We start from the raw sequence: 21,130 nt of genomic DNA on the forward strand, positions 1-21,130 counted from the left end.
ATCCAGATAACCCGAACGGTGTAACACTGTGCCAAGATGTGCTGGCCGTGCACAAAGGCATGTTTAGCCACAGGGCGATCCTCATTACTAACAAACACTGTCTGCCTGTGTCCATTCATGCGAATGGACAGTTTGTTGCTGCTCATTCCCACATAGAAAGCTTCACAGTGTAGGCAGGTCAGTTGGTAAATCACGTGGGTGCTTTCACATGTGGCTCTGTCTTTGATCGTGTACACCTTCCGGGTTACAGGACTGGAGTAGGTGGTGGTGGAAGGGTGCATGGGACAGGTTTTACACCGGGGGCGGTTACTAGGGTAGGAGCCAGAGGGTAGGGAAGGTGGTTTGGGGATTTCATAAGGATGAACTAAGAGGTTACGAAGGTTAGGTGGACGGCGGAAAGACACTCTTGGTGGAGTGGGGAGGATTTCAGGAAGGATGGATCTCATTTCAGGGCAGGATTTGAGGAAGTCGGGCTCTCCAGCATGGAGAGAACCACTTGCATGAGCATCAAGAGCTCAGATGGAAACCCAGTTCTAAGCAAAGAAGGGAAAGCAGAAAGGTGGAAGGAGTATATAGAAGGTCTATACAAGGGCGATGTACTTGAGGACAATATTATGGAAATGGAAGAGGATGTAGATGAAGATGAAATGAGAGATACGATACTGTGTGAAGAGTTTGACAGAGCACTGAAAGGCCAGAGTCAAAACAAGGCCCCGGGAGTAGACAACATTCCATTGGAACTACTGACGGTCTTGGGAGAGCCAGTCCTGACAAAACTCTACCATCTGGTGAGCAAGATGTATGAGACAGGCGAAATACCCTCAGACTTTAAGAAGAATATAATAATTCCAATTCCAAAGAAAGCAGGTGTTGACAGATGTGAAAATTAGCGAACTATCAGTTTAATAAGTCACAGCTGCAAAATACTAACGCGAATTCTTTACAGAAGAAGAATGGAGAAACTCGTAGAAGCCGACCTCGGGGAAGATCAGTTTCGATTCCGTAGAAATATTGGAACACGTGAGGCAACACTGACCCTACAACTCATCTTAGAAGCTAGATTAAGGAAGGGCAAACCTACGTTTCTAACATTTGTACACTTAGAGAAAGCTTTTGACAATGTTGACTGTAATACTCTCTTTCAAATTCTGAAGGTGGCAGGGGTAAAATACAGGGAGCAAAAGGCTATTTTCAATTTGTACAGAAACCAGATGGCAGTTATTAGAATCGAGGGGCATGAAAGGGAAGCAGTGGTTGGGAAGGCAGTGAGACAGGGCTGTAGCCTATCCCCAATGTTATTCAGTCTGTATATTGAGCAAGCAGTGAAGAAAAATTCGGAGTAGGTATTAAAATCCATAGAGAAGAAATAAAAACATTGAGGTTCGCCAATGACATTGTAATTCTGTCAGAGACAGCAAAGGACTTGGGAGAGCAGTTGAACGGAATGGATAGTGTCTTGAAAGGAGGATATAAGATGAACATCAACAAAAGCAAAACGAGGATAATGAAATGTAGTTGAATTAAGTCAGGTGATGCTGAGGGAATTAGATTTGGAAATGAGACATTTAAAGTAGTAAAGGAGTTTTGCTATTTGGGGAGCAAAATAACTGATGATGGTCGAAGTAGAGAAGATATAAAATGTAGGCTGACAATGGCAAGGAAAGCGTTTCTGAAGAAGAGAATTTTGTTAACATTGAGTATAGATTTAAGTGTTAGGAAGTCATTTCTGAAAGTATTTGTATGGAGTGTAGCCATGTATGGAAGTGAAACATGGACGATAAATAGTTTGGACAAAAAGATAATAGAAGCTTTTGAAATGTGGTGCTACAGAAGAATGCTGAAGATCAGATGGGTAGATCACATAACTAATGAGGAAGTATGGAATAGGATTGGGGAGAAGAGAAGTTTGTGGCACAACTTGACGAGAAGAAGGGATCAGTTGGTAGGACATGTTCTGAGGCATCAAGGGATCACCAATTTAGTATTGGAGGGGAGCGTGGAGGGTAAAAATCGTAGAGGGAGATCAAGAGGTGAATATACTAAGCAGGTAGGTACTGGGAGATGAAGAGGCTTGTACAAGATAGAGTAGCATGGAGAGCTGCATCAAACCAGTCTCAGGACTGAAGACCACAACAACAACAACAACAACAACAACTGTGGTGTCACCGCCAGACACCACACTTGCTAGGTGGTAGCTTTTAAAATGGCCGCGGTCCGGTAGTATACGTCGGACCCGCGTGTCGCCACTGTCAGTGATCACAGACCGAGCGCCACCACACGGCAGGTCTAGAGAGATGTACTGGCACTCGCCCCAGTTGTACAGCCGACTTTGCAAGGAAAGGTTCACTGACAAATACGCTCTCATTTGCCGAGACGATAGTTAGCATAGCCTTCAGCTACAATTGCTACGATCTAGCAAGGCGCCATTTATCTTTTGCTGGTTATCTTATAAAGCCTGTACCATCAGACCAATGTTCTACAATTATGGATTAAAGTTAAGTATTCCAGAAGCTACGTACTTTTCTTTACAGCATTCATTACGTATCCTGTTTCAGACATCACGCCAGCCTGCGTGAGTTTAAGCGCGTGCCTTTCGGCTTCCTCTCATTGTGTCTAGGCTGTCTTGTCTAGACACAACAACAACAACAACATACAGTAATATTACAAGACCAATGTAACAACAGGAATTAAAGTACAGATAGTGTGCACATACTTATAAAATGCTTAGGAAAGATCATACAATTGAGCAACACAAGGAAAATGTGCACTCTTATATACAACTGCCATTAGGGCAGTATAGGGGGCAGATAAGAAACATGTTGAATAGCTGAGGAACTGGAGGGAAGGATAGCACTATGAGACAGAGGGGAATGGAGAAAGAAAGAGGGGATGCGGGGAAAATGATACTCTAATGGTACACTTCCTCTAAATTTTATATACACTCCTGGAAATGGAAAAAAGAACACATTGACACCGGTGTGTCAGACCCACCATACTTGCTCCGGACACTGCGAGAGGGCTGTACAAGCAATGATCACACGCACGGCACAGCGGACACACCAGGAACCGCGGTGTTGGCCGTCGAATGGCGCTAGCTGCGCAGCATTTGTGCACCGCCGCCGTCAGTGTCAGCCAGTTTGCCGTGGCATACGGAGCTCCATCGCAGTCTTTAACACTGGTAGCATGCCGCGACAGCGTGGACGTGAACCGTATGTGCAGTTGACGGACTTTGAGCGAGGGCGTATAGTGGGCATGCGGGAGGCCGGGTGGACGTACCGCCGAATTGCTCAACACGTGAGGCGTGAGGTCTCCACAGTACATCGATGTTGTCGCCAGTGGTCAGCGGAAGGTGCACGTGCCCGTCGACCTGGGACCGGACCGCAGCGACGCACGGATGCACGCCAAGACCGTAGGATCCTACGCAGTGCCGTAGGGGACCGCACCGCCACTTCCCAGCAAATTAGGGACACTGTTGCTCCTGGGGTATCGGCGAGAACCATTCGCAACCGTCTCCATGAAGCTGGGCTACGGTCCCGCACACCGTTAGGCCGTCTTCCGCTCACGCCCCAACATCGTGCAGCCCGCCTCCAGTGGTGTCGCGACAGGCGTGAATGGAGGGACGAATGGAGACGTGTCGTCTTCAGCGATGAGAGTCGCTTCTGCCTTGGTGCCAATGATGGTCGTATGCGTGTTTGGCGCCGTGCAGGTGAGCGCCACGATCAGGACTGCATACGACCGAGGCACACAGGGCCAACACCCGGCATCATGGTGTGGGGAGCGATCTCCTACACTGGCCGTACACCACTGGTGATCGTCGAGGGGACACTGAATAGTGCACGGTACATCCAAACCGTCATCGAACCCATCGTTCTACCATTCCTAGCCCGGCAAGGGAACTTGCTGTTCCAACAGGACAATGCACGTCCGCATGTATCCCGTGCCATCCAACATGCTCTAGAAGGTGTAAGTCAACTACCCTGGCCAGCAAGATCTCCGGATCTGTCCCCCATTGAGCATGTTTGGGACTGGATGAAGCGTCGTCTCACGCGGTCTGCACGTCCAGCACGAACACTGGTCCAATTGAGGCGCCAGGTGGAAATGGCATGGCAAGCCGTTCCACAGGACTACATCCAGCATCTCTACGATCGTCTCCATGGGAGAATAGCAGCCTGCATTGCTGCGAAAGGTGGATATACACTGTACTAGTGCCGACATTGTGCATGCTCTGTTGCCTGTGTCTATGTGCCTGTGGTTCTGTCAGTGTGATCATGTGATGTATCTGACCCCAGGAATGTGTCAATAAAGTTTCCCCTTCCTGGGACAATGAATTCACTGTGTTCTTATTTCAATTTCCAGGAGTGTAATAAACATAATGATATTTAAAATTACATTATAACAGAAAAGACAAACTTTTTGTGTACTATTCTCTTTTAGAGAAATAATAGAGAATAATGTACTGAAGACAAACACATTGTCATTTCTGTTATACTGAAATTTTAAATAACATCTTTTGCAATGCCTAACAGCAATTGTGCATAGCAGTGAACATTTTTCTTGTAGTGCTCACTTGCAGGAACTTCCCTATGCATATTCCAAGTACTTGTACTCAATGTGTACTTTGTTCCTTATGTTACATTGGTATTAAAATATTTATATATAAGCATTTCTAGTTTGTCTTGTTTGTAAATTTTGCCACAGTTATCTTCTCAGGATTAGTCAAAATGTGTCATAAATGAAGTATTTAGCTATCTAGGCATTTCTAAGGAATTACTACATAGCAAGTCTAGATGGTCACATACCTTACAAATGGATGACTTCATCAGTCAAATGGACAACTGTATTTGATTATCTTTTGGACCATATCATACTCATCAGACAAAATGTACACCTACTGAGCTACATTAGCTCATAGCTCATCTTCTGTCTGAAGTGTAAGGTCTTAGTAGAAGATAAATGCTTGTACCATACCTGAAGTTTTACATGAAGTACAAGTTGATGGTACGTCACCCAGTCTCTTACATTTCTGAATTGTTTCACACAGTACAGTACCAGAGGAGGCCCCATTTCACATTTCTTTCCAATGTGTGAGCTTCTCCGTGAAAAATAATGGCTTTGTCATGAAAAAGTAACTCCGCATGTTCTAGTACACACCAGGTACTGAATAAATTGTTTTGTTCTCAGTCTTCTGGCTTGGCCCTCTTCTGAAGGGGTAGCCAGAATAGAGGCAGCAATTGGATTGTAACCATCCCCGCTGAAATATCTATACCTATCTGTTGCGATAGTACTGCCATTATGGTGGTTTAGTTTGATGTTTTTCATTTGTAAAACTTCCATCCTGTTGATACCTACTCAAATCAAGGGTCCACCCAGCTGCAGCAAAGCACATCCCCACAACAGCCATTGCTGGGATTCCTATTGCCCCAAGATGATGGGCACTATTCCTTGGCATGCATGGGGCATTAGCAGCTCAGGTATAACAAGTACAATCCCGGTGTTTCTGGGGGGCTCTCCCAAAGAGTACATAACAACCCCACCACATTGCACTGGCTAATGCGTTGGGCCTTAAGCACCTATGTAAGTCTGAGTAATTCTTGTACACAAAAGGTCTTTTACAGTATGGGCAGCTGCTGCTATTTAAGGCATGCTTCCAAGTTTGGAAAAATGGAGGTCAAAACCAAAACAGGACCAAAAATTACATCAGCCAAAAAAATTTGATGTAACATAAATGGATAAAGATGCAAATGAAAGAAGATGGAACCTAATGGCATATCCAGGTTAACATCAAGACTGCCACAATGGATTTGAGAGTAAGAGAAGTAAGGATGGTCCCAAAATGGAAGATTGTAGCACAAGAAAGGAAGTGGGTGCTGCAATAGCTTGAGGCCACCGTCAGCTTTCAAAACAGCATCCTGTCATCTTGGAATGGATAAACAAAGGTCCTGTACGGTTTTCAAAAGAATCTTAACCCATTCTTTCTGCAAAATAGTGGAAGTTCAGTAACGACAATAAAGGTGAATAGTGATCAGACACTCTCCTCTCCAAAGTAAACCACAAATGCTCCATAAAATTGATATCTGGTGACTATGCTGGTCAGGGAAGATGTGACAAATCACCCTTGTGGTCACAAAACCAGGAATGGATGATGTGAGCTATGTGAAAAGGGGCCGTGTCATCTTGGAATACAGCATCACCTTTGGGTAACAAACACTGTACTATGGGACGGACCATATCAGCCAAAATGCTCACATAATCCTAGGCAGTAATGAAACCTTACAGAGTAATTATGGGGACCATGCAGTCCCACAATATGGCCACCCACATCATCATGAACCCCACTGTATTTCACTCTTGGCACCAAGTTACCTGCATTCTAGGCTTGCGACGACACACACCAGACAAACTTGGCAAAAAGTTGAAAACAGTGTGAAACAAGATTTATCTGACCAAATGAGTTTCTTCCACACTTCTATGTACAAGGTTTTATGGTTTTGGCTTCTTGTTTTTCCTTTTACACGTATTTGCATCACTGATGTGAAGTTTCGGAATTCCAGCTCACCCCACAATTCCCAGCTTACAAATATCTGCTCATGTTTTTTTGATGCTGACAGGGTATGTTAGTGTAACATTCAGTTCTACAGTGACTTTTGCAGCTGTTTTCCTCTTATTTTCCATCACAATCCTCCTCAGTGGCCATCCACAATGATAACAACTCTCATTTTTGTATGTGTTATCACTTGGCAAGTGATGTCTTCCGCTTTCCCTTTAAATGGTATAAATATTCAGTATGCTGCCTCCTGAAACACCAAACACTTCAGTTCCACTGGTTACAGAAGGTCCCACCCTATGAGAACCAACCATGTGCCCCTGTTCGAATTCTACTAAGCACAGACATAACACACACACTACAAAGAACATTGTTACGACCATGACTCACACTTGCAACAGACATAACACAGTCACTACAAAGAACACTGTTATGGCCATGACTCACACTTGCAATCTAATGAGAGCAATGCACAGGTGCCGCCTGTGGTCTAACACAACAGCGTCACTTGCAGGCTTGGCTACCATCTGTCTTTATGTTCAAGCATGTATTTCTCACTGTTTTTCCATATTAATGTCCAACCCTTATGTTACCCTCAATGAGATCACAGGCCTTGTTGGAACTGACCAATGTTGACTGATACGACCACTGACAGTAGCAAACCTGATTTACTTACCACTAATAAAATCAACACAATTCATATCATTGTCGACATTGTAAATCATCATAAACACAACATAAAGAAGACAAGCTGAAAAAGAATGAGGATTTGACAACTTAAATGAAACTTAACAATGGGTTGTTACTGTGCAAAACTTTGTGCCTTGTCCCTGATTACAAATGTGAAAAAATTACATAATTTTAACCAATAATGCTGCCACAGTAGTATTTTATTTAGCTGTTCTTATGGCTATGAGCCCATTTCAACACCATGGTTATTTTGAAGCTATTTGCAAAACATAAGATATTTGTACATAATTCTTGTAAGTTGTAAACCACACAGAAAACACAATAGAAATAGGACCCAAACATAAATTTTGTGGAGGAAATAGAAATTTAGACTCATAAGGGCAAATAACAATATAAATTCGTAAATGAAAAACTGAATTAAAACATAAAAATGACATCAACAATTATACTGAAATCATTAAAAATGATCATGGATAAATAATTTAGGCACAGGTAATACCACCAGGATGACAATATCACACAGAATCTTAAATTAATAAACCAGATATATATGTAGTACATCATTACCTAGCTGTGAAGAGAAGCTGTCAATTTTAAAAATGAATCAAACATCTCAAAAATAGAGTGATCAGCAACTACAGATTAATAAAACTCCATCAGCTTATTACAATATGATAAATTTCAACAGCATCAGCATTAATAATGTATCAAGGACATAAGTACTTCCAAATCGTAACATAAAAATTAAGTTAATTGTATAGATTTAAAAAAATCTACTTATCAAGCAGTGGCAGCCCCACACATAAAAATGGCTGTAATTAGGCAAGCTTTCATAGCCAGTGGCTCATTTTTCAGGTAGAAGAGTTAAGAGGTCAAGGAAACTTAATGGAGAGGTCTAGGAATAGGGGTAGATTTCGGGAAAGTCACTCAGAACAGCAGGTCATGGGAAACTTACTGCATAGGATGAAGAGGAAAGACTGATTTTTGGGGACTGCATCAGACAAGATTTTAAAAAACCTAAGAGCTTAGAGGTGGAAGACAGGGTAATATGCAAAACAGAGATTACGGCTTAAAACATCATGATTGCGTTATTAAGAGTGAAAAGATAAGTGCACTGAATGTACCAAAGCTGGGACAGTGAGGGGGGGCAGAGAAAAGTAAGATGGGTAAGACAATGAAAGATGTAGAAAGCTAATGGATTGAAAGGAAAGAGTAGTTACTTGAAGAAATGCTAAGTTGGAACAAATTAACGTAAATGAATGCCAGGTGGGTGGCAAGAACCAAGGACATGTTGTAGCAGTAGTTGCACCTGTGCTGTTTTGAGAAACTTTTGTCTGGGGGAAGAATCTGGATGGCACATGTTCTGAAAGAGGCACAGAGGTCATGATTGTTATGCTGTAGACCATGCTCTGCAACAGAATATTGCACGTTGCCAGTACACATCCTCTGCTTACGCCCATTCATCCTAATTGATAATTAGGTGATAGTCATGCCAATGTAAAGGCCTAATGTGTTTACATAATACCTAGTTTGTGACATGTTTCATTTCACAGGTCGATCTCAGTTTCATAGTATATGTTTTGCCAGTTTCAGGGCTGCTATATGTGGTGGTAGGAGTGCGCTTAGGGCAAGTCTTACAGTGGGGATATTCACAGCCGTAGGAGCCATAAGGTAGAGAGATGGGTGCATGAGGGACATAGTGTGACAAGAATACTGCAGAGATTGGGAGGGTTACAAAAAGCTATTCCAGATGTGGTGCGTAAAATTTCATACAGAATGGATCTCATTTCAGGGCATGATTGTAGGAAGTCATGGTCCTGTAGAAGTAGCTGATTAATACATTCCAGATCAGGTTAATACTGAGTCACTAGTGGTGTGCTCCGAAGTTGTGATTTAAAGCGATCAGCAGTACCAGGATTGGATGTGACGGCTCAGGAAATTTGCTTTTGAACTCAGCTGGTGGTGTACTTAGGACTAGTGAAGGGTGAGGTGAGAATGGTGGTGTATTGCTGTAATGAGTCTACATCAGGACAAATATGTTTGCCTCAGATGCCAAGTCTGTTTGGGATGGTATGTTTAACATGGAAAGGATGGAAACTGTCAAAACGTAGTTCTGTTGTTTGTTGGTAGGTTTATTGGACGGAAGTGTGCAGCCGGCCTTCGGTGAGGGCAGGATCAACATCAAGGAAAGTGGGATGGGGTCTGGAATAGGACAATGTGAAATTTAATTGGGAGACGGTATCCAGGAATTTTAACAAGTCAATCTCACCAGGTTCTATGTTCCCTAAAAGCTGATGACTCCATCATTATTCTCCCAGCAGATAAAGGCTCTACCACTGCAATACTTGGCCGGAAGAAGTATGTTCGTGAAGGTCTACGCCAGCTGTCTGGCACCTCTACATAAAAGGCCCCTCGCAAGGACTAACACCTCAATCCACAGAACTTTTCACCCCACCCAAACCACACACCCCCACCTTTTACCTTCTTCCTAAGATCCACAAACCTAATCATCCTAGCCACAGTTGGTGACTTCAAAGCATCCACCAAACATGTATCTGCCTTAGTTGATCAGCACCTGCAACCCACAGTACATAGACTCCCCTCTATATTAAAGACATCAACTATTTCCTACATCGTCTGAAATCCATGCCGTGTTCCACTCCCACCACATACCTTGCTTGTCACCATTGAAGCCACCTCCATCTATACCAACATCCTCCACGTACAGTCTTTCTGCTGCTGAACATTTCCTCAGTCGGTGTCTACCTAGTTCCAGACCTATGACATCCTTCCTACTCACCTTAATCAACTTTATACTTACCAATAACTACTTCACCTTTCAGGAGCAGACATACAAACGGATCAGAGGTATGGCAATGGCAAGCAGGACGGCTCTTTCCTACATGGATTGCTTGGAGGGGGCTTTCCTGGGGTCCATAAGTCTTCAGCCCCTGGTTTGGTTTAGATACACTGATGACATTTTTACCATATGGACTCATGGTGAGGCTGACATGTTGAAATTCGTGGAATCTCTGAATACCTTCTCCCAATTAAATTTCACATCATACTATTCCGAATACCATGCCACTTTCCTGGATGTTGATCCCACCCTCGCCGAAGGCCAGTTACACACCTCTGTCCACAGTAAACACACCAACAAACAACAGTACTTACATTTTGCCAGTTGCCATCCTTTCCATGTCAAACATTCCCTCCCATACAGCCTCGGCACCCAAGGTTAACGTATTTGTTCAGATGCAGACTCTTCATAGTAATATGCTGCCATTCTCACCTCAGCCTTCACTTCATGTAATTACCCCACCAGCCTAGTTCAAAAATCAAATTTCCTGGGCCATCACATCCAATCCTGGGCACTGCTGATCCCTCCAAAACACAACTCTGGGGCACACCACTGGTGACTTAGTATTATCCTGGTCTGGAAAGTATTAACCAGCTACCTTGATAGAGCCACGAGTTCCTAAAATCATGCCCTGAAAAAAAAAAAAGAGAGATCCATTCTGTCTGAAATTTTGCCCAACACACCTAGAACAGTTTTTCATCACTCTCCCAATCTCCATGATATTCTTGTCAGACACTACGCTCCTCCAGCATCCATCTCTCCCCTACGGCTCCTACCCCAGTGACTGTCCCCACTGCAAGACTTGCCTATGCACCCTCATACCACCACCTATAGCAGCCCCGTAACTGGGAAAACATATATTATTGGGCCACCTGTGAAATGATGCATGCCATATACCAGCTGTTATGTAAACCCTGTTTGGCCTTTTACATCAGCATGATTACCATCAAATTATCAATTAGGATAAATGGATGTGGAGAGAGGGTGTATACTGGTACCACACAATATCCTGTTGCAGAGCATGCTCTACAACATGACAACCATTACCTCTGGGCCTGTTTCACCACACCACCTGGATTCTTACCCCAGGCATCAGTTTTGCAAAACTCCTCAGGTGGGAACTAGAACTACAACATGTCCTTGCTTCTCGCCACCCGTGTGGCCTTAATTTACATTAATTTCTTCTGTCTCGGCATTTCTTCAAGAAACTATTCTTTTCTTCACTCCATTTTAGTTTTCCACATCTTTCATTGTATTGCCCGACAATTTTTCAGCCCTCCCCCCCTTCCTTCCTTCCATCCCATGTCTGTTATGTACAATGCGCTGATCTTTTCACTCTTAATAGCTCATGCATGATGTTTAAGCAGTAATCTCTGTCTTACATATTACCCTGCATTCCACCTTTAAGCTCTCAGACTTCCAAATCTCATCCGATGAATTCCCCAACAATCAGTCTTTCCTTCTGATCCTGTGCAGTAAGTCTCCCCCGACACGTAGTTCTGGGTGACTTTCCCATAATATACCCCTTGTCCTAGAATTCTTCAGTCCTTTTCCTTCACCCCTCTTCCTTTCCCTTCAAACCTTCTGCCTCAAGAAGGAGCCACTGGCTACGAAAGCTTGCCTAATTACGACCTCCTTTTAAGTGTGTGTGTTTTGGCGCCACTTGGTTAGTAGATTTTTTTATCTGTTCAATTTAACTTTTCTGTCAAAAATTGATTGTTTTTGCTTTTCAGTTAGCTTGAAATTGACCATGGCATCTAAATGAGCTAACAGCAATAAGAACAGCTGAATAAAATATTATTATAGCAGCATTTTTGGTTAAAATTATTTAATGTCTTTACATGAGATTTAAAATGCTGCACGCCCACGAGAAATTAAGGGGAAAAAAAACTGTCACAATAACACAATAGATTAACACCTACGAAAAATGCAACTGCTTACCGTGGATTGTTAGTTGGTGCAGGTGCGCCAAAAGCTTTGGAAAAATCTCCAAATTCTGTGTTGTTTGTGCTTAACTCCTCTCCACTACGTGGATTAAAATCATCATCACCAGTGATAAGTGAACCATTATTACTGATGACAGTCCCACCTAATATGTCAGTCAGTAATTCACCACTATTTTTGTTTATATTATTGTTGTTTTGATGTGAAACAATAGAATTGTTTTTCATGGGGCTGGCAGTCTGAAAAAAATAACTCAATGTTATAAAAACTTTATTGGAAACATTATCAGTAGATTGTGGTATGAAAATTTTACACTCCCCGTTTAACTGCAACCTAGAAATCAACGCCCCCTAAAATGAGCTCCAATGTCATTACGTCAATGGAACAGAGATTTCAGCATAGAACAACTTTTATTCAAATGCCATTGGTTAATGTTTTACATAAAATATTTTCAAGGTCCAACTCCAAATGAACCATCCCCATCAAAATTCATTTAATATAAAATTTAGAAATTGCTGACAAGAGGTAAATCTGACATTTCTTTCAGTAATGCATTTCATTTGCATGTAATCTCAATACAAAAAGCAATACAACAATCACTTAGTATGTTTTAATTCTTTTTCAACACATGCCAACAAAATTTTCAGTGTGGGGATTACTAAAATGAATAGGATGTCTACATTAAAAAACAATCAAATGAAAATAGAAAACTCACCAGCAGCAGCAGCTTCAGAACAGCAAAGCAAAGCTTATTAACGTACAATACATTACTAATTTCTGTTGTGGCATTTGAGATGCCATGCGGCACCCTACAGAAGTTATGAAATAATGTGTTAACATCAGAAGTAAGTTTTCAGACTTCAGGCTAGATCAGTTATTGTGTTAACAATTGAAGAGATTTGAAAATTTGTGAAGCTGGAGGTGTCAACAGTAGTAAATCAGTAATAAGGGAAGGACAGAAAAATGAAAACATAAAAGGACAATTATTAGCAAAGGAGAAACAACAAAGCAGAAGCAAGAGCTAATATATCATTTGGAAGGGAAGTGAAGATGACTACTCAATAGGATCGATTTTTGCTGTTGACAACCAATGCTTAATGGTAACCACGCGAGTTCACAGACTAAGTTCCCTATTGCAGAAAGTTTTCGCTGAATGTGTAAAGAATTCTTTGAATAAATCTTAACCCTAGGACGCCCAAGCCTTTTTTTCTAACATGGATGCCCACAGGTATTAAATAAGTTTACTGACGAAAAATTACAACTTTCAAAAGGGTTTATGTATTTTAACTAAGGCTTGTTAATTGTTATAAATATCGGATTGAGTGAATAAAAAATTGACATATTACAATACAAAATACAGATGTGTTCACACACAATAGACTACTCTGAGTCCTCAACTTCAAGGCAAGAGACACTTCACAATTTTTTCTGAATGTGTGTTACACACATGTTTATGACACTGTCCACAATACTGTTTTGGTTTACTTATGTTGTTGTACTTCTGCTTTTTTTGTTTTAGCTTCTCTTACACAAATATGGCACTGACCTTTCCCTGCAGGAGGCTGACGTGCTTCTGTTGTCACTTCTTTGAGTTTCTTTTGTAGAATAGTCTCCATTGATTGAACAATTTGGTTAGATAACCCTCTTGCATTGACACTTCTTTCTTCTACCTGCAATTTCCCTAGTTCCATCCTAGCTTTCAGAAGATAGAGTTTCCGTTTGTTGTGTTTCTTTCCATTCCGTCTTTGATGTTGCTGGATGAATATGATGGTTGCATTGATAGCACAGATGTCGATGAGAGAGTAAAATACAGATAGAGGCCATCTCTTTGTTCCCCTCTTGCAGGTGTAAAATGGTATCAATTCCACATTTAGTAGTATTATAATGTGCATTTATCTTGGTTTTATTCTTCTCTCCTCTGACAGTGCCTTTATCTTGGTGAATTGTTGACAACATCAGTAAGTTTTTACTTGGTTTCGTTTTTACTATGTAGGACACCAAAGTTGCTGGAGGCCTATCTGTTGATGGGTCTGTGAACAAGAACATTGATGAATATAGCTCTCGGTTTGACGTGTTCTTCATTACGTCTGGAATATGCTTCCTGTTTGACGGGAGAGTTTCTACTGTAGTAACTTTGTAGTCTTGTATAACTCTTCCGTCAAATCCACTGATGTGTAGTATTGGCCTGTAGTAATATTTCGACCAGTATTTTTCACAGGTGCTACCAGACATTTGACAACAGCTGCTGGACCCCAGTCTTCTTTCGACAAATTCTGAACATTACCTGCATAGGACTCCATATTCAAGACGTATCTGTCAACTGCATCGGACATCATGCATCTAAGGATGCCATACTTGCCCGATTTATCCTTCATAAATACCTTGAAAGGGGCAGCGCCCTCTAAACAAGCTGAGCATCCCATCAATGGTGAGGTGGACCCCTGGTTTATACAGTAGTGGAAATCTATCATTCACTTTGTTGAAAACATCATGGATTGCTGTGAACTTGTCTGGTTCCCTTCTTAGCTGGCGGGTACTTTTGTCATCAAACCTTATGATTGCAATAAGATCCTTGAAACGTTCTCTTACCATAATAACCTTGTAAACTGGCCGACCCATTAGGTCTGGCCAAAGATCATGTATACTGACAGAATTGTCCTTATTTGCCCCCATAAGTATCAGGATTCCTATAAAGGCATACAATTCTTTCTCATTACTCAAAGTAACATTTCGCCTAACTGCCTCTTCATTTGAATGTTTTACTATAACATCCATGATGTCAGACGAAAGAAGTAACTTCAAGGCTTCTACAGGTGAATGGCAGAAACCAGCTCGAGTTACTCCTGCCTACTCTCTTACTATATTAGCAACAGACCTCCGAGGAATTTTAGGCTGTGTGGTTACGTACCTCCTTCCAGACTTGGCCACAATAACATCCTGATGGTCACTACCTGAAGCTGTGCTATCTTCATCTTCTCTAACATCCACATCACTTTCCCAATCTGAATCGTACTCCATAACACCATCCTCATATTCACTTTCACTCCCCAAGTCAGAATCTTCATCTAAAATTTCATTCAGAACTCTTTCTAAAGATGAGTCACATATTATTTTAGTTATTTCTAAGTCTGGGTGTGAACAGTAGGGAACTGCACTAACTCACTGCAAGTTTACAAGATAAATAACAGCTGACAGACATCAACAATCACTTCCTCTGAAAGTAAACTGATTGTTGTGAATACCAAGAATACCAACCAACAAGAAATTAACTTGCATTGTTGTAGAGATGAGAAATACGAAATCCTACTACGGGAAATTTTCTATAGCATGGAAGCCTAAGGAGGGGGGCGGGGGGGGGGGGGGGGGGGGGGGGGGGGGGGTTGTTGGACCCATAATAAGTTTATTTATTGTTTCTTTCAAAGCAAGAATTTTCTATAAAATATATTGGCACTAACATTTCATAAAATAGCCAACAAACAATAACTCAAACAGAATATGTAGTATGAAATTTACTTGGGCAAAAGCAGGGGACATAAAAAAATTGTGGATTTAATAACCCCCCCCCCCCCCCCTAGGCGTTCTAGGGTTAATTATTTACAGTAACATTAATTTTATGGAACATTAAGAAATTTTCCACAGAATTTAAACAAATGCTTCTCAGTATTTCAGTGGGCTTCCATAATAATGGAAGAGTGCACACGTTACACACGTACTATATGATCATCTCTTAAATCTACCAAGAGAATGAAGATCCGAAGTATAAAAAAGAAACACCTACTATTTGATGTAGAAATAAGCAAGTCTCCATATTGGCAAAAATATGACCTACATGAAATTGACATGCTCAACAAAACACTGGAACAACCTTTCTAATAACAAGAAAATTGTGGTGTCACCGCCAGACACCACACTTGCTAGATGGTAGTTTTAAATCGGCCGCGGTCCATTAGTACATGTCGGACCCGCGTGTCGCCACTGTGTGATCGCAGACCAAGCGCCACCACAAGGCAGGTCTCGAGATACGGGATAGCACTCGCCCCAGTTGTACGGGCGACTTTGCTAGCGACTACACTAACGAAGCCTCGCTCCTTTGCAGAGCAGATAGTTAGAATAGCCTTCAGCTAAGTCCATGGCTACGACCTAGCAAGGCGCCATTAGCCTTACATAGCAATTGATACTTATCGTATAAAGCATGTCGCATCAAGAACGATGTATACAACAAGGATGGATTAAAGTTAAGTATTCCAAAAGCTACGTACTTTTCTTTATAGCATTCATTACGTATCCTGTTTCAGACCTCACGCCATCCTTCGTGTGTTTATAGCGTGCATTGTGGTCCCCTCAAATCACACTGTGTCGGCACTTCTGTCGACACATCAAAAATAATGACTGAAAAGATGTAAGTGACCAGGATATATAAATATGCTGCACAGAACTTCACTGCTGAAGGCAATGCAAAGGTACACTGCTAAAATCTCTTAAGTACAACGAATAAAAACAAGGAAACAACCCCTAGGCATCTTTTAGACATTAATCAACCTCTTAACCTGCGATTTAAGTTCCAAGAGCCTGGGCCAAAAATGTAAATGCCAGGCCTACAAGCCAGTGCACAATGCAGCAAACCGGGCCAATGATGTACCAATCATATACAAGTTATGGAATGTAAGTATATGCATAAGATCCAACTGGTTTACTTTTGAGAAATAGTTGATAAATGCCTAAGAAGTGCAAAATGTCTAAGCAGGAATATCTGGAGGACAAATGTAAGGATGTAGAAGCATGTATCACTAGGGTTAAGATAGATGCCACCTACAGGAAAATTAAAGAGATCTTTGGAGAAAGGAGAACCACCTTTATAAATATTAAGACCTCAGATGGGAAACCAGTCCGAAGCAAAGAACGGCAAACTGAAAGGTGGAAGGACTATATAGAGGGACTATACAAGGGAGATGTACTTGAGGGCAATTTTATGGAAACGGAAGAGGATGTAAATGAAGAGAAGATGGGACATATTATACTGCATGAAGAATTTGACAAACCACTGAAAGATCTAAGTTGAAACCAGGCCCCTGGAGTAGACAACATTTCATTAGAGCTACTGATTGCCTTGGGAGAGCCAGCCATGACAAAACTCTTCCAGCTGGTGAGCAAGATGTACGAGACAGACTTCACGACAAATATAATAATTCCAAAGAAAGCAGGTGCTGAAAAATACTGAAACTGCAGTTTAGTAAGTCCCAGCTGCAAAATACTAAAACAAGTTCTTTAAAGAAGAAGAATGGAAAAACTGGTAGAAGCCGACACCAGAAAAGATCAGTTTAGATTCCAGTGAAATTTAGAGACACGTTACGCAATACTGACCCTATGACTTCTCAATAGAGATAGATTAAGGAAAAAACAAACCTTCATTTATAGCATTTGTAGAATTAGAGAAACATTTTGACAATATCGACTGGAATATATCTTTCAAATTATAAAGATGGCAGGGGTAAAATATAGGGAGCAAAGCCTGTTTACAGTTTGCACAGAAACCAGGTGGCAGTTATAAGAGTCAAGGGGCATGAAATGGAAGCAGTGGTGGAGAAGGGAGTGAGACAGGATTGTAGCCTATCCACGATATTATTCAGTCTCTATATTGAGCAAGCAGTAAAGAAAATGAAAGAAAAATTTGGAGTAGGAATTAAAGTCTAGGGAGCAGCCACTGTAACTCTGTCAGAGACGGCAAAGAATTTGGAAGAGCATCTGAATGAATGGACAATGCCTTGAAAGGAATTTATAAGATAAACATCAACAAATGCAAAACAAGGATAATCGAATGTAGCTGAATTAAATAAGGTGATGCTGAGGGAATTTGATTATGAAATGTGACACTTAAAGTAGTAGATGAGTTTTGCTATTTGTGTCAGCAAGCGTTTTCTGAAGGTATTGGTATGGAGTGTAGCCATGTAAGGAAATGAAAGTTGGACAATATACAGTTTAGACAAGAAGAGAATACAAGCTTTTGAAATGTGGTGCAACTGAAGAATGCTGAAGATTAGAGACATAAATCATGCACCTAATAAAGCAGCACTGAACAGAATTGGAGAGAAGAGAAATTTGTGGCACAACCCGAATAGAAGAAGGGATCGGTTGGTTGCACACATTCTGAGGCATCAAGGGATCACCAATTTAGCACTGGATGGAAGCGTGGGGAGGCCAAGAGATAAATACAGTAAGCAGATTCAGAAGGATGTACGATGCAGTAGTTACTTGGAGATGAATAGTATTGCACAGGACATAGTAGTGTGGAGAACTGCATAAAACCAGTCTTTGGATTGAAGACCACAAGAACAGTAACTTTTGATAAGTAATTGCAGCCTCATGTACTAAATGGGTTAGAAATACCACAACAGAAATACTATGAATCAATACAATATAATGTAAATCAATACCACTTATCTCCAATTTCTGAATACATTCACAATTCACATAATTAGCACTCTTACAAAAAGTAACAACATAAATCACTAAACTAACCTTCTAGGAAGTGGTATCATTCGAAACAGATGGGTACATGCCATGAAACTTTCATCTCTCTTCTCCCCCCCCCCCCCCCCCCCCAAATGGTTTCCACAATGTTTTTTTTTTATTTTTCATGCTGACTTTACACAGTCGTGATGGCCTTCACTCTGATGCTGTTGGGTTAATATGCTTAGGAAAATGGGCCTGATGTATTGCGTGCAGTGTCTCTGGTAACTCTCCACACAATACCTGTCCTTGTCCTTTTTAATCTGATTTGGTACATTCTGCAGTAATGATTCAGCTATTCCAATCCTTTAATCAAAGTAACTCTGTTTTTTCCTTTACTTATTTTGTTGCACAAAATGTACAAATTGAAATGACCAAAGTCAAACAAGTGAATGAAAATTTTTCAAATGCAACACTCATTGCCCTTATTATTTATGTTTTGAAAACATTTTGTGGGGATGGGTCCCTAATATTTAAGAACACATATTTTGAGATGCGAACTTGACTAAGCATGACATGTAACCGAGTGTGATGCCAAAAGATAACAAGAATTTATCACAAGCCTGGCCTGTACGGTGTGTTAACATTAATGAAACACTTTCATTAAAGCAAAAACACTAATAAGTGCTGCGCAAAACATTAGCAACAACACTGTTGGATAATATAACACTTTTTTTATTAATACAAGCTGACACACAGACAGGAAACTTATCTCAACACCAAAAAGTAATTAATATAAAGAAATGAAATTTAAGGAATAAATTTGTCTATGTAACTACTGAAGTGATGGACATTGCGAGATCACAGGTTAATATAAGCCTGAGATAAGCTCTTGGAAATTGAAATGCTGGTACGTTAATAAGCCGTTGAACACAAGCACGCAGACGTGCATACATTGTGTTGTATAGGTGCCACACGTCTGTTCGTGGGATGGAATTCCATGGCTATTCCACTTGGTCGGTCAATACAGGAATAGTTAACACTGGTTGTGGATGACGCTGGAGTTGTCATCCAATGATGTCCCGCATGTGCTCAATTGGAGATATATCTGCTGATCGAAAAAGCCAGGTCAACATGTCAACTCTGCAGAGAGCATGTCAGGATACAACAGCAGTATGTGGGCAAATGTTATCCTGTTGGAAAACACCCCCTGGAATGGTGTTCATGAATGGCAGCACAACAGGTCGAATCACTGGCCTCCTCATAACCAATCCATGGCCATTACTGGCATCAAGACAGACACAGATTTCATCGGAAAACACAACAGACCTTCACCATGCAACCCAATGAGCTCTCACTTGACACCACTGAAGTCACAAATGACGGTGGTTTGGAATCAGTGGAATGCACAATACAGGGCATGTGGCTCGGATCTGTCCTTGAAGTAATCAATTCGTAACAGTGTTTTGTGACACTGCAGTGCCAACTGTTACCAAAATTGCTGCTGCAGATGCAGTGCGATGTACCAGTCATATGCCAAATATGATGGTCTTCCCTCTCAGAAATGCCATGTGGCCATCTGAAGCCTGTTCTTGTGACCACACATTCCTGCGACTACCGCTGCCAGCAATCATGTGCAGTGACTTTGTTCCCACCAAGTCTTTCTGCAATATTGCAGAAGGTAGATCAAGCTTTTCAGAGCCCTATTACATGACCTCATTCAAACTCAGCAAGGTGGTGTTAATGGAGTGTTTGCCATCTTAAAGGCATTCTTTACCAACATCGACTCACCACGTCTAATCTCAAATGTAACTAATGATCATGACCATTACAGAATGTATTTAAAGCAAATCTGATCTGTATCCTCACAGTGGCACTACTAGCGAAACTCACGCTACTGGGGCGAAAATTGAGTAGACATCATCTTTCAGATGTAGGAACAAATGTACAAACTTTTGTTTACACTGGACAACTCCTTCTTGGTGTTGTGATTTTTTTCCCGTCAGTATATTTCTATTGCAAGACTCATAATGAATATTGTCTCACTAAATAGCGTACTAAAATATGCACATTGATCCTAGGCGAAAAAGTAAACAGCTGCAATTTGCATGTAAACCCTAATCAGAAAGTTATTAAAAAACTATTCTATTTTCACTGTCATCTACCATTAACAGAGGCACTCCATTACGAGGTGGCTTTTATGTTTGAACATAGAACTTTTGCAGACAATTTTAATTATTTTAAAAATCTGCTCACAATTTTCAGTGGTTTACATCCTTATTTTATCTTGATTTTTATCAATGCTAATAATATTGTTAATAAACAGTTATAATCTTACCCCTGAGTTTGAATCCTTGCCATAGTGTGCTGCTGCACCCAGGTCTATCCTCTTAATAGGCTTATTGGAACGGACAGGTGTCCCAGCTGTTGGAGAACTTGCTGGCCTGTTGGACCGACGGTCACCAGAATCTAGACTGTCACTGTCCTTATCACGGTATTCACGGCCTGTCCGTCTACCTTCACCATCCGAATCCTCTCTTTCACCATCATCACTTTAAAATGTTGAATATAAATTAGCATAGCAAACAATTTTACAACTTACATTATTTTAGATTACATTTATCACGCACGCACACATAGGAGCA

General features: G+C 41.2%; 1 protein-coding gene across 2 annotated transcripts in view; it reads right to left on the reverse strand.

The window, feature by feature from the left end:
* The window catches only part of LOC124607490 (clathrin interactor 1), a 183,787-nt gene that overhangs the window by 99,341 nt on the left and 63,316 nt on the right, over positions 1-21,130 (reverse strand). For both annotated transcript variants that reach the window (XM_047139862.1, XM_047139861.1), the window contains exons 7-8: positions 20,824-21,037; positions 12,036-12,277 (exon numbers count right to left, since the gene is read on the reverse strand). In XM_047139862.1, coding sequence (XP_046995818.1) covers positions 12,036-12,277; positions 20,824-21,037 — 456 coding nt within the window. The remainder of the gene's footprint in view (positions 1-12,035; positions 12,278-20,823; positions 21,038-21,130) is intronic.

Source organism: Schistocerca americana, chromosome 3 (genome assembly GCF_021461395.2).
Source record: "Schistocerca americana isolate TAMUIC-IGC-003095 chromosome 3, iqSchAmer2.1, whole genome shotgun sequence".
Taxonomy (NCBI): domain Eukaryota; kingdom Metazoa; phylum Arthropoda; class Insecta; order Orthoptera; family Acrididae; genus Schistocerca; species Schistocerca americana.